Genomic DNA, 15,729 nt, shown 5'->3' on the forward strand with positions numbered 1-15,729 from the left:
TTTACCTCACTTTCTGACACCATACCTGGAATGTGGTCTCGCTCTGATTTGCCTTTCCTAAGATTGGTTTCATTTTTTTCCTCCTACAAGGGTATTTTTTGGGGGTAGTATTTTCTTGTCGCTATAGTGAGTCAAACGAGGTGCTGTCAAAAAACAAGGGCCCGTTAAATCCCACTGAGGCACTCCTTGTGTGATTTTGGGCTATTGTTATTGTTGTTGAAAAATGGTGGTGGCAATATAATGCTGTGTGGATGCGTTTCACCTGCAGAGACTGAGAATCTGGTTAAGACTGATGCAAGGACGGACGGAAGTAAATACAGAGAAATACTGGAAGGGCATCTGATCCAGTCGGATGAGAAACTGAAGATTGGGAGACACGTCACCTACCAGCAAGACAACACCTTCACGTACAAGGCCAAAAAAACACTGGAGTGGCTCAAAAACAAAAAAAAAACGACTGGCCTAGTCAAAGTCCTGATCTGAAAACCCACTCACTGTGTTTACATGAGCTTTACTAACTCAGTTATTCACAGACACCTGGCCTCTAAAATGCCAGGTAAACCCTTACTGTATTTTGGTTAGAGAAGCTGAGTTATTGCTCTCTGAAAAACTTAGTTAACACATGTAGTAAAAGCAAGATACTGTTTGGTTAGAGAATGGTGTATCACCAAAAGAGGTGAGCTTTCACGTGCATGTCACAAGGACACCCGCATGTTTGTTAGCGCTGGTGATGGCGAGTCCTTATATAGAGAATCTAATGCTGAATACTCCAGAGTGACAATGGCACACCTTTAGACTTTGGCTGGCTAGGATCACTATGTGTGCGTGTGTGTGTACACGTGTGTGTTAATCTTCAAGGTCAAGAATAGATGAACCTGACAAATATACCTGGTAAGTGTCACAAACCTGTAGAACAGTAGTGAGACCAGCTATGTTATATGGGCTGGAGACGGTGGCATAGGAGACAGAGCTGGAGATGGCAGAGTTAAAGATGCTTAGATTTGCATTGGGTGTGATGAGGATGGACAGGATTAAAAATGAGGACATTAGGGAGTCAGCTCAAGTTGGATGGTTGGGAGACAGTCAGAGGGGTGAGATTGCGCTGGTTTGGACATGTAGGAGGAGAGATGCTGGGTATATTGGGAGAAGGGTGCTAAGGATAGAGCTGCCAGGCGAGAGAAAAAGAGGAAGGCCTAAGTGAAGGTTTATGGATGCGGTGAGAGAGGACATGCAGGTGATGGGTGTAACAGAGTAAGATGACGAGGACAGGAAGAGATGGAAACAGATGATCCGCTGTGGCGACCCCTAACAGGAGCAGCCGAAAAAAGAAGAAGTGTCACAAAACTCATAATACACCTACAAAATATTAATGGGTGGGGTTTGAATACTTTTCCTACCAGCATTTTCCCAGTCTTTATTTTTTTTTTTAGAAATATACTTTCTACAAATTATTGTTCTACAAGTTGGCTTAAAAAAAACATTTAGGTTGTCAATAAAGAAATTTAATGGAGAAAATTGTGCAAGTATCTTTTGATGTCCTGAGATGGGTGAGGACTCTCATGGTGACAGACACTAAATTAATTCTTGTTTTTTGGAATGACACTAAAACGCAGACTCTATAAAAGTTTTCCTGACTTTGATTAAAAACAGAAATTGTTTGGGGGAAAAATCTATGTAGCCACAGGGGACCCCCATGACACATGAATGAAGCGTTAGAGAACATGAGAGCTTTAAAAGAACCTACATTTCTGAGAAAAAAAATATTTTTTTTATTATTTCAGTTTATTTTGTTTAAAATTTCTCAGTATGCCAATAATTCAAAAAAGCCAGTTCAAAACAATCGCTCCTATTTAAATGTTGCCTCCCTGAAGCTCAATTTCCCTGTAATTTTACTATTTTTTTTATAAGGCACACACCTAGTGAACTCGATAATTGACACTGTACCTTAGTTGGGCTTTCTGAATTCCAGTCACCGAGGATAAAAGCAGCTAAATATACACAGGCATAAATATAGATATTTTATGAAGTCTCAGACTGTGAAACAAACTTCTCTTTAATTATGTGGTGGTCACCCATCATCACCATTTTAAAATCCTCCCATATTGTGCTAACAAGTCTCCGGTCTTGTGGACTTTATTATTATGCTGGCTTACGATTAATTAAATACCACCTACATTTTCAAATCCCACCTCTTCATTATTTTGGTTTTAACAGAATGATAACAGATTAATGTAAGCTGCTTACGACTGTCTCGTCATCCTCAGACTTGACTTTTTGGCTCTGTGTGAACTCCCTTAACATCAGGCATGCATTACTGCAAACCACTACAGTAAATGAAAAGAACATGAAATGAAATGAATAGGTAATTAGAAACAGAAATGAAGCCTATTGATGAATGAAGCCCATCTTTTGCTAAATACTGGGCCTATAAAAAGTATTCATCCCCTTGGAAGAAGTTTTCACATTGTATTGTTATAGAATACAATCACAGTGGATTTAATTTGGCTTTTTGTGACTCAGGCGCCGCCGTGAGTGGCAGCCTTTCCAGCAGCTCCGTGTACGACTTTATCTTTCTATATTTTTACGAATTTCCCCTTGGGATTAATAAAGCATCTATCTATCTATCTATTGAGTGTCTTTCATATCTATTTATCTACTATAGAGTGCCTTTCATATCTATCTATCTTTTTTGACACTGATCAGCTGAATAAAAGACTCTAAAATGTCAAAATAAAAACAGGTCTCTTGGTGGCCTCTCTTCAGGATTTTTTGACGGTTTGCTTTAGCAGATCTACAGCTCTACCGTACTCCTTCCATTACCATTTCTTCATTATTGACTTAACTTGATATTCAGTGACTGTCTCTGTCCTGACTTGGGTTTTTCATGGAGTTGCCTGGAGTGTTAATTTATCCTCATTGTGCAGGTCAGGCCATTGTACTGACTCACCGCAAGCTGGACCTTCAGACACAATCAAATGAAAATCCAGAAAGGTGACCTCCATTGAACTAATCATGCAACTTCTAACACCAGTGTACAGCTTGTATAACAGTGTAAATTTTCTGTCACAAAATAACTCAACACACAGCCATTAATGTCTAAACCGCTGGCAACAAAAGTGAGTACACCCCTAAGTGAAAAATGTCCAAATTGTGCCCAATTAGCCCTTTTCCCTCCTCGGTGTCATGTGACTAGTTAGAGTTACCAGGTCTCAGGTGTGTGACATTTGGTGTTCTCGCTCTCACACTGGTCACTGGAAGTTCAACATGGCACCTCATGGCAAAGAACTCTCTGAGGATGTGAAAAAAAGAATTGTTGCTCTACATAAAGATGGCCTTGGCTATAAGAAATTGCCAACACCCTGAAACTGAGCTACAGCACGGTGGCCAAGACCATACAGCGGCTTAACAGGACAGGTTCCACTCAGAACAGGCCTCGCCCTGGTCGACCTAAGAAGTTGAGCACACATGCTCAGCGTCATATCCAGAGGTGGTCTTTTGAAAATAGACGTATGAGTGCTGCCAGCATTTCTGCAGAGGTTGAAGGGGTGGGGGGTCAGCCTGTCAGTGCTTAGACCATACGCCCGCAGCACACTGCATCAAATTGGTCTGCATGGCTGTCGTCCCAGAAGGAAGCCTCTTCTAAAGATGATGCACAGTTTGCTGAAGACAAGCAGACTAAGGACATGGATTACTGGAACCATGTCCTGTGGTCTGATGAGACCAAGATAAACTTATTTGGTTCAGATAGTGTCAAGCGTGTGTGGCGGCAACCAGGTGAGGACTACAAAGACAAGTGCATCTTGCCTACAGTCAAGAATGGTGGTGGGCGTGTCATGGTTTGGGGCTGCATGAGTGCTGCCGGCACTGGGGCGCTACAGTTCATTGAGGGAACCATGAATGCCAACATGTACTGTGACATACTGAAGCAGAGCACGATCCCCGCCCTTCGGAAACTGAACATGATAATGACCCCAAACACACCTCCAAGACCACCACTGCCTTGCTAAAGAAACTGAGGGTAAAGGTGCTGGACTGGCCAAGCGTGTCTCCAGACCTAAACCCTATTGGGGCATCCTCAAACGGAAGGTGGAGTAGCAAAAGGTCTCTAACATTCACCAGCTCCATGATGTCGCCATGGAGGAGTGGAAGAGGATTCCAGTGGCAACCTGTGAAACTCGTGTGAACTTCTATGCCAAAGGAGAGTTAAGACAGTGCTGGAAAATAAAGGTGGCCATTTATTTTTTGGATGGTGTATATATATATATATATATATATATATATATATATATATATATATATATATATATATATATATATATACACACACACACACACAGGTCAAATTCCATTACAACAAATATTGTGTCATAGACGGCCGAGGATCTTGCTCCACCGGGAGGCCTGGAGAAGCCAGGGACCAGGAGAGGGGCAATTCCTACACTGGGATTGCATGGGAATATCAACCCTGTGGGTACCTGCCACATAAGGAAAGTGCTGCTGGAACAGGAACCAGGTACACTCAGAGTGCTTCCGGGTGCCCATGCAGCACTTCCACCACACCAGGAAGTGCTGCAGGATGATCATCAGGGAGCACATCCAGGTGTGTTATAAAAGGGGCCACCTCACTCCATTCAGGAGTATGTATACTGTATATACAGTACTGTGTAAAAGTTTTAGGCAGGAGTGAAAAAATGCTGTAAACAAAGAATGTTTTCAGAAATATAAATAATGGTTGTTTATTGTTATCAATTTACAAAATGCAAAGTGAGCAAACAAAAGAAAAATCTAAATCAAATCAATATTTGGTGTTCCTACCTTTTGCCTTCAAACCAGCATCAATTCTTATCGGTCCACTTGCACAAAGTCAGGGATTTTGTAGGATTCTAGTCAGGTGTCTGATCAACCAATTCTACCAAACAGGTGCTAATGATCATCAATGTCACACGTAGGTTGAGACACAGTCATTAATTGAAACAGAAACAGCTTCAAACTGGGTGAGGAATAGCCAAACTCTGATACCAAGGTGAGCTTGTGGAAGACAGTTTCATGTCATGGCGAGATGGAGCACAGCAACAAGACACAAGGTAGTTCTACTGCATCAGCAAGGTCTCTCCCAGACAAAGATTTCAAAGCACACTGGGGTTTCAAGATGTGCTGTTCAAGCTCTTTTGAAGAAGCACAAAGAAACGGCCAACGTTGAGGATCGTAGACGCAGTGGTCGGCCAAGGAAACTTAGTGCAGCAGATGAAAGACGCATCAAGCTTATTACCCTTCGAAATCGGAAGATGTCCAGCAGTGCCATCAGCTCAGAACTGGCAGAAACCAGTGGGACCCAGGTACACCCATCTACTGTCTGGAGAAGTCTGGCCAGAAGTGGTCTTCATGGAAGAGTTGCGGCCAAAAAGCCATACCTCCGACGTGGAAACAAGGCCAAGCGACTCAAGTATGCATGAAAACATAGGAACTGGGGTGCAGAAAAATGGCTGCAGGTACTCTGGACTGAGGAGTCAAAATTTGAAATATTTGGCTGTAGTAGAAGGCAGTTTGTTCGTCGAAGGGCTGGAGAGGGGTACAATAATGAGTGTCTGCAGGCAACAGTGAAGCATGGTGGAGGTTCCTTGAACGTTTGGGGCTGCATTTCTGCAAATGGAGTTGGAGATTTGGTCAGGATTAATGGTGTTCTCAATGCTGAGAAATACAGGCAGATACTTATCCATCATGCAATACCATCAGGGAGGCGTATGATTGGCCCCAAATTTATTCTGCAGCAGGACAACGACCCCAAACATACAGCCGAAGTCATTAAGAACTATCTTCAGCGTAAAGAAGAACAAGAAGTCCTGGAAGTGATGGTATGGCCTCAACAGAGCCCTGATCTCAACATCATTGAGTGTGTCTGGGATTACATGAAGAGACAGAAGGATGTGAGGAAGCCGACATCCACAGAAGATCTGGGGTTAGTTCTCCAAGATGTTTGGAACAACCTACCAGCTGAGTTCCTTCAAAAACTGTGTGCAAGTGTACCTAGAAGAACTGATGCTGTTTTGAAGGCAAAGGGTGGTCACACCAAATATGGATTTGATTTCGATTTCTCTTTTGTTCATTCACTGCATTTTGTTGATTGATGAAAATAAATGATTAACACTTCCATTTTTGAAAGCATTCTTTGTTTACAGCATTTTTTTCACACCTGCCTAAAACTTCTGCACAGTACTGTATATATACAGTATATATATATATATATCACAAAACGCGAGAACAAAGTATTGTGATGGGGTTGGAAATTTAATTTCCTCATTTAGGTATCCCAAGATGCTCGTATGTCATCTGTCAGAGTGAGGTCAGCCTGCCAATTCTACCAAATCATTTAATGTAAAAGAAACTCAGTGCAATGATTAGCATTATAAAATACTAAAAGACTTTTAATTTTAAACAAAATCACTCTAGTAAATTTTAGAGAACAATTTTCTATTTTTTACACACATTGGCTTGCATTATTTTACTGCAAAATCACAGCTTTATGTAGGGGAGGTTAAGTGCTGGACATGTCAGAGTTTCTTCCTTTTTTAATTAAACTAGCCGTCCCCCGCAGCTCCGCCCAGGTAGTAGTGAAACAGGACAAACTTTAAAAATCCATAAACAAACAGGTACCGGTAGCTAAGTGGAGGCAAGGTACACTCCAAAACACGGAGGTACAGTGACTCAAACGGAGGTTGGTGCGTGAGAGAGGAGGGTCCTGCCTGGCTCCCCACTCCTGAGGCTTCCACCTCCCCTCTGTCTTGGATTAGCACCAATATATCACTCCTGCAAGCGAACTCTGTATCTTACCGCGATGAGAGAAGTCACAAAATCACCCGGAATGTTCAAGCAAATTATAGAAAAAAAACCTGATCTAAATCAGTTAAGTAGACAGAAATTGGATTTTATATATGTTTATTGATAAGACCTGCTAAGACCTGCATCTAGATCACAAAGGAGACTGAAATATGTTCAGTTTAAAAAATATATTTTTCATACTTCTTAACAATAAGTATTAGGGGTCTAACTACTATATGTCGGTAAAGTCAAGATCCAAAAGATTTAATGTCACATTTTCCCTGTGACAGATCATTCGTTAAACACAGCGGAGAAGGTTGTGGTCTCTGTTGAAATTTGTTAAAGACAGTCAGTGGCCGATTATGCCAATACTTTTTGAGAATGACAGAGAAGAGGTAAATCTCAGTTTTTGGTTGTGATTTGCTTAGAAAATTGTAAAAGTACAGAATTTACTTTTAAACTAACTGAGTTCAGTCGGCACTTCTCGGTCAGCAGATGGAGCTGTGTAGTACTGAATGCATTGAAGTGGAATTTGATATTAAGTTTGTTCCAGATATGCAAAGATGTTGTATAACACGACTAAGAGGACATCACTAAATTCCCCCGGAGCTCCATAGGCATTCCAGCTTAGTTCTAAAAGGGAGATAACATCACAGGGAAGATTTATGAATTTGATCTGCACCACCAAACACTTCACTGGTATGGATTTTAGAGCAACAGGATGTAGATGAATCATTTCTTAGGGCCTTTTGTTCTTGGGATGTGATCTTTTCCAAAGGTCACATGTACTCCATTATCAACTAATAATTAGAAACAGCTTCTGTCAGGGGCGCACTTACTGGTCTGCACATGCTCCAAAGGTTTAACAATTGACACCATCTGACTTGTAAGCTTTGCCCGATTTTATAGATTTAAATTCTGATCTGACATTTACTTCCATATGTGCAGAAGATGGAATGTGCCTGGCTTTGTTAGTAGACTTTGCACAGTTTAAAATGAAATCATTGACATCAACAGACAATATTTTATCTCCTTTGCAAAGCACCATCAGTACAGTTGTCATTCTTACTTAACCCTTAAACTGTCACATACTTGTGGGTTAATGCACCCCTGGATGCCAAATATTTTTTTGCTGCACTTTTTAAGGAGACGTCACAATTCACCAAGAAAAGGTGACATTTTAATGGAACACATTTTATTTCATGCAAAAAACATCACAATTACTGCAACACTGATCAATTTACACACTGCAAAAACTATTAAAAAACTACTGGAACAATATGTCCTAGGTGCAACTGACACCATTGATGAAATTCAGTAAATCACCCAACCAAACTGTGCTCGAACTGGCTGCACATGACAACACAGAGGCCAACACGGACGCTGGCAGGCCAGTCTAGTGCAGGGACAGTGAGGCTGCAGTGCTGCAGGAGTCGCCAGTGGTCACGAGCTGGCTGCTCAACGAATGTACCGCACGGACTGATCAGCCCCGGCGTGCTGGCAAATTGCACTGGCAACCGACTATAGCAGGTTGTGGTGTTCAATCAATGTATGTTGCCGAATATCCTCGGCTCCAGCCTGCTGGCAAATCGTATTGGGAACCGACTATAGCCGTTTCCGGCGTTTTAAGGGTTAAATCTGAAAAGAAGTGGTAAACTGTGATTGGGTGACATTGTCAGTTTGGGAGAAAACCACGGTTTGAAATATCAGCAACGTTCATGATAAGCTTTGACTATAAATGAAAAGATCATTTACATGTAGCCTTTACCTAACAGCCTGATATATAAAGCATTTTTAAAATCATCACCGCCCTTGAAAGAAGAACCCAATGTGACTGTTTTACCCACCCATCTCTTTACTGACCTGCTCATCTTCTTTGGGGTCACAGGGTTCCTAAACCGGACATGCTGGAAGCCAGTTTAGAGTTCCTTCCCATTATACTGCAAATGGGCTACTCACCTTTCTTAATTGCCTTGTACTTCTCTTCATTGTCCAGAAAATTAGGGTCCAACTTGAAGACATCTGGCAAAAGTTAAACAAAAATTTTGTCAAAAGCAAGTAACAGTATGGCATTTATATTTTATATTATTTTTAGATTTAGATAAACACATATATTTTATATATATATATATATATATATATATATATATATATATATATATATATATATATATATATATTTGCAGTTGGAGATCCACAAAGGGAGAAAAAACGAATCACGTATCATAAAATAGTTTTATTCCTGAGCTTTCAACCCCTATCAGGGGTCTTCATCAGAGGATAATGCTTAGACTTACAAGAATCAAAGGCAATATATAGCAACACATTCAGTATGGGGGGGGGGGGGCATTGGGTGGAGGTGACTAAGTCAGTATAATCAAGGGGTGTGGGGGGGTTGTATAGTTTAATTGATGTGTATATGTCCTTCTTAAGTTGGCATATGCTGGGTTTATGTCCAAGTGTCTGTTGATGGCGTTTTCATCTGATAGCCAATACTCGGCCAATTCTCTGGCGCTTTTTGTACTGGCCTTAAATTTTACTTTTACGTTGTCCCAGTTGAATGTGTGTCCTGTCGATTTAGTATGTGCTAAAGTTAGTTATTATTCCTGTTTCAAGTAGCGTCATCAAACGCTCATGTCTGTTCTATTTATTTAGATAACTACAGTAAACAGGGCAGCCCAGTTAGCACCCCAAGTTTTCTTTGGTTCTCCTGGTCTTTACTTACTGCCTCCTCCCTCAACAGTTTAAATAAAAATGCACACACCCAACACACAGTATATAAATATTCACATAACAGTAAATGAATTACAGTGGGTACGGAAAGTATTCAGACCCCCTTCAATTTTTCACTCTTTGTTATATTGCAGCCATTTGCTAAAATCATTTAAATTAATTTTTTTCCTCATTAATGTACACACAGCACCCCATATTGACAGACAAAAAAAAAGAATTTTTGAAATTGTTGCAGATTTATTAAAAAAGAAAAACTGAAATATCACATGGTCCTAAGTATTCAGACCCTTTGCTGTGACACTCATATATTTAACTCCGGTCCTTTCCATTTCTTCTGATCATCCTTGAGATCACCTTCATTTGAGTCCAGCTGTGTTTGATTATACTGATTGGACTTGATTAGGAAAGCCACACACCTGTCTATATAAGACCTTACAGCTCACAATGCATGTCAGAGCAAATGAGAATCATGAGGTCAAAGGAACTGCCTGAAGAGCTCAGAGACAGAATTGTGGCAAGGCACAGATCTGGCCAAGGTTACAAAAAAAATTCTGCTGCACTTAAGGTTCCCGAGAGCACAGTGGCCTCCATAATCCTTAAATGGAAGACGTTTGGGACGACCAGAACCCTTCCTAGAGCTGGCCGTCCGGCCAAGCTGAGCTACTGGGGGAGAAGAGCCTTGGTGAGAGAGGTAAAGAAGAACCCAAAGATCACTTTGGCTGAGCTCCAGAGATGCAGTCAGGAGATGGGAGAAAGTTGTAGAAAGTCAACCATCACTGCAGCCCTCCACCAGTCAGGGCTTTATGGCAGAGTGGCCTGTCGGAACCCTCTCCTCAGTGCAAGACACATGACAGCCCGCATGGAGTTTGCTAAAAGACACCTGAAGGACTCTGAGATGGTGAGAAATAAGATTCTCTGGTCTGATGAGACCAAGATAGAACTTTTTGGCCTTAATTCTAAGCGGTATGTGTGGAGACAACCAGGCACTGCTCATCACTTGTCCAATACAGTCTCCACAGTGAAGCATGGCGGTGGCAGCATCATGCTGTGGGGGTGTTTTTCAGCTGCAGGGACAAGACGACTGGTTGCAATCGAGGGAAAGATGAATGCGGCCAAGTACAGGGATATCCTGGACAAAAACCTTCTCCAGAGTGCTAAGGACCTCAGACTGGGCCGAAGGTTTACCTTCCAACAAGACAATGACCCTAAGCACACAGCTAAAATAACGAAACAACTCAGTGACTGTTCTTGAATGGCCCAGCCAGAGCCCTGACTTAAACCCAATTGAGCATCTCTGGAGAGACCTAAAAATGGCTGTCCACCAACGTTTACCATCCAACCTGACAGAACTGGAGAGGATCTGCAAGGAGGAATGGCAGAGGATCCCCAAATCCAGGTGTGAAAAACTTGTTGCATCTTTCCCAAGAAGACTCATGGCTGTATTAGCTCAAAAGGGGGCTTCTACTAAATACTGAGCAAAGGGTCTGAATACTTAGGACCATGTGATATTTCAGGTTTTCTTTTTTAATAAATCTGCAACAATTTCAAAAATTCTTTTTTTTGTCTGTCAATATGGGGTGCTGTGTGTACATTAATGAGGAAAAAAATTAATTTAAATGATTTTAGCAAATGGCTGCAATATAACAAAGAGTGAAAAATTGAAGGGGGTCTGAATACTTTCCATACCCACTGTACTTTACACATGCACATGGTTTTTGTTAAGATGTTCTGGACTCCTAAGCCTGCTTCAGAAGCTCACTTGAAGCCACTTTTGTCTTATATTTAAAGACAGGGCTCGACAGGACTGGTTGCCATTGGTCACCATTTTGAGGCAATTGCCAACCACGTTTTTGCCCCTGGATGCCAAGAATGTCGACCACCTTAGTGCTGCACCAGATTTTCAGCACTGGATCGGAAATGGCTAGTTTTTGCTTATTATGTGCAATCAACAGATCTGCATATTACTTGCCAGGGGCCGGACGGCTTTACGATTAAAGGAAAATGGGAGCTGCACTCAGGCACACTGCACTTTCTTGGCTTTCCCTTTATACATGTAGAGCAAGTGAAAAAGGGGTAAAAACCGACCGCCAAGGAAAGTGTGTTTGAGCTGGGTATGCTAGTAACAGGAATGTTAAAGTCTCCATTAGCTTAAAGAGATGAATGCAAATGGTTGAAAAATCCCACCGAACCCACGGCCAGTAGAATATGTCTGCTGTGTGGGAGTCCGTTCACATCTGTAAAGATGAAGACATGAAGAGAAACTAGAAAATGCGGCAACAAAAAGTCAGCTGTGATGGGGCTAAAGCAAAGACGTCTGGCGCTACAAACACGACATTTAGGACTACACCCCACCACAGAATGGGCTGACTCTATAAAACTTTGATTACATACAATAATAATCTCTCTATTATAAAAAAAAATCTTGGAAGGAGACGAGATGTGATTTTCTCGGAGAGACACTAATATGTCCCGCGAGATGAGTCCACGCCTGGGGCCGGCAATAAAGGACAAAGAGTACATGACAAAGTAGAACGTCGTAAAGAATTCAAAAATGTTGGTGCAATACACATGCAGAGCAGGTTAGAGATAATGGAAATACGAAAATCTAAAGTCTCAAAAAAAAGAATAGTAAAGATCGCATTAGTGCAAACAAACAGAAATATTACTCGGTGAAATAACGGAACAGCAAAAAGAGATCGAATATATTGTTTGGATTTAAACATTAAGTCAGAGACTTGTAGATCGTGTAATTCATGTTGCCAGTGAGAATTAAAAGATTCCAAAAACGTTGCTGCGGTATGAAGTCCTGTGAGACGGCGACTTTTAACACGAGATTCTTTCAAGTCACGCCCTACTTACAACTATTTTCAAACAAGACCACCGTCATCTAACCTCTCAGTTGTGTGAATGCTTTGGGCAGACACACTTTCTGTGCTCTCAGCTCTTATAAATTTTATCAGGACAATAATTTTATACATTCTAGATGACACGTCAACGACAAAGCGAAGAAGAAAGAGCATGGACAAACATCCGAAAAAGTCGTTTAATTTATTAGAGAAAAAGAAACGATATTCACTCACAGGAAGTTATACGTTGCGTTGTTACAATGTAAGTCCAAACACAGAATCAAAATTCAATGCGATCTTGAAGAAAAGTTAATTCCAAATATTGTTTTTACTAAAGTTTTAAAGTAAAAGTGAAAATAACACATATGTAACAATTCCCATGAAAATAACAATCTCTTAAAATTGCATATCCGGTTAACCAAACCTGGGGGGTGGGCGAGCGAAGCAAGCAGGGAGCGGAGCCCCCTAGTGATAATAAAACATTACGTTTATATAGCGTTTTTCTAACCTACTCAAAGAACTTAAAGTAAGATCAGTGTTCTTTTGACACATCTGTTCACTTCTTTTTCATTTTTACTTCAACGTACTGCAACATTAGTAAAATTCAAACAATATTTTATTTATTACTAATAATTATTTCTTTAAAAAAACAATTTATGTGGATCATGATTTTATAAACACAATAAAGGAACACATAAGAGAAATGCTGCTGAATATTTTTAGTAGAAGACGAGCTGATGGAGTTCACACATATACACACACACAAGTGCATGCTGTTCGATTCATTAAACATTAAAATATGCGGCCTACTGTTACATATCTTCGCTTATATAACATTTGCTATACAGGACGTGTATATTTGCATAACAAATCAATTAAAATACAGCAGGCAGTGTGGTGTAGTGGTTAAGGCTTTGGACTTCAAACCCGGAGTTTGTGGGTTCAAATCCCACTACTGACACCACAAGCAATTCACTTGACCTGCCTGGGTTCCAATTGGGAAACCAAAAGAAATGTAACCAACTGGATCATAAATGTTGTAAGTGGCCTTGGATAAAGGTAAATGTCAAATATGTAACACTGTACTTTGTTAAAAAGATAACTTACTAATAATTTATTGCAACCTGTAACGAATCCCCATGCTGTTCCTTATGCCGTTATGATTTATGCCAAAAGTAGGAAAATGTTTTCATTTTTCTGTGATCACAGATGGCTTATTGAAGACAACACTGGTGTTTTAGGCTTGTTAAGAACAATTGAGATGAGAACAGGCTATTCAGCCCAGCAAAGCTCGCCAGTCCAATTCACTAAATTTTTCCAAAATACATCAAGTCGAGTTTTGAAAGTCCCTCAAGCCCTACTGTTTACCACACTGCTTGGTCACTTATTCCAAGTGTCTATCATTCTTTGTGTAAAAAAAAACTTCCTAATGTTTGTGTGAAATTTCCCATTCACAAGTTTCCAACTGTGTCCCAGTGTTCTTAATGAACTCATTTTAAAGTGTCTGTCTCGATCCACTGGATTAATTCCCTTCATAATTGTAAAACTTCAGTCAGGTCTCCTCTTAATCTTCTTTTGCTTAAACTGTAAAGGCTCAGCTCTTTAAATCTTTCCTCATAATTCATCCCCTGGACTCAGCCTAGTTGCTCTTCTCTGGACCTTCTCTTGTGCTGCTATGTCCTTTTTGTAGCCTGGAGACCCAAACTGCCCCCAGGACTCCAGATGAGGCCTCACCAGTGTGTTATAAAGCTTGAGCAGAACCTCCTGTGACTTGTACTCCACACATCAAGGCGCTATATAACCTGACATTCTGTTAACCTTCTTAATGGCTTCTGAACACTGTCGGGAAGTCGATGGCTTAGAGTCCAGCAGTGCATTTCCATTTTCTGGTGCAAAGTATAGCAAGAACACAAGATTATAAAATAGATGGCAGGGTGGAATCAAGTTTAGTGCACTTTAAATAAATGAAAGACGTGGAATCTCGCTGTTAAGTCTTCTATAAAGTAGCCATCTTGAAGATTTTTTTTATTTGTCACATGTGCACACTCAAGGGTATATAGTGAAATGCAGCTCAGTGCAATTATTAAATTATAAAGCATACATTAAAAAAGGTGCAGTAAGTGGTATAATAATTGTTAAATAACAAATAATAGTTAAAAGATAAGTAATAGAAGACTTTTAATAATTTTGAGTTATGTCTGTTGGAAATGAAGCTCCTTCTCAGTCTTTGATTTGAGGCAACGCAGGCACCTACCAGATCTTAAACTGGCTGCAGAAAGAGTGAGAGGAGTCCATCGTGATCTTGGCTACTTTGTTTAGTAGCCTCGCATGGCCAGACGTGATTTTCAAACAAGAAGGCACATCTGGGGACAACCTGTTAAAAAGTGTGTCGTGAGCAGCAGAAAAATCCTGCACTGCAAAGGCTCCACCCGCAGGGCTTCTTCCTAAAATGCCGGCCCCAAAAACTCCTCCAGTCCGCGCATTGTAAACTATAAATGGGGTTTCAGGGAGAGAAAATAAAAAGCTAACATTGTTGTTATCCATTCAGGTGTTCAGCAGCACAAGGTAACTGAAGCTTAATAATATATTTGGATGTTGTTATGAGTGCTGGCACAGTGCAGACAGACAGACAGACACAAAGACCACTGCAACTACTGGGCTCCACACATTTGAGTAGTGCCTCTGTCTGCTAGATATCGGTCTGTCATTTTAACTATTGCATCACTACAGGACATAACAGCAGTAAATAGAGTTTAGATAAGCATTGGGGCCTACCGTTATACGACATGTTAAAACGCTGCAGATATTTTGCATTTCCAGTTACACAGTAATGTTAAATGTCTTCAGTTATTCATTTAGATGTGCAGTCAGAAGGCGGATGTTGTGCAGCCTCATTTGTGCATCCTACTGGTGTCGTTTGGCAGATTTGTCGATTCTGGTGTATTTGAGTACTGAAATCCGCATCTCCTATGGCTCTTCCTTGTGTGACTCATCGTTTACTTCAAACGCATATCTTGCAGTTCATATTTTCATGAACATAGCTGCCAATTCTTTCAAGCTTACATCGACTCCTATAATATCGTCGTAACACTACGACACAGAGCACACACAGCACCTGCGACAACAAAGCGTTCAGAGTTATCACTTGGCCACTGATGTCTTTGAATGCCAATTTTAGAATCTGATTTTACAGAAAGGTTCTTCCCTTGCAATCTGTTTTTAAACATGCAGTGTTCTCTACACACGTGGCACACATTTATATGTCTAAAAGGGTTTTTTAGGAGACTTTCGACTGTAGACGATTCAACGTAAAGTGAAACTTGCGGTTTGTCAC

The 15,729-nt window shown here is 40.7% G+C and overlaps 1 protein-coding gene across 2 annotated transcripts in view; it reads right to left on the bottom strand.

The window, feature by feature from the left end:
• Nucleotides 1–15,729, bottom strand: part of cwc22 (CWC22 spliceosome associated protein homolog) — a 279,770-nt gene that overhangs the window by 148,855 nt on the left and 115,186 nt on the right. For both annotated transcript variants that reach the window (XM_051930614.1, XM_028806203.2), the window contains exon 12: nucleotides 8,776–8,838. In XM_051930614.1, coding sequence (XP_051786574.1) covers nucleotides 8,776–8,838 — 63 coding nt within the window. The remainder of the gene's footprint in view (nucleotides 1–8,775; nucleotides 8,839–15,729) is intronic.

This window comes from Erpetoichthys calabaricus, chromosome 8 (assembly GCF_900747795.2).
Source record: "Erpetoichthys calabaricus chromosome 8, fErpCal1.3, whole genome shotgun sequence".
NCBI lineage: Eukaryota > Metazoa > Chordata > Cladistia > Polypteriformes > Polypteridae > Erpetoichthys > Erpetoichthys calabaricus.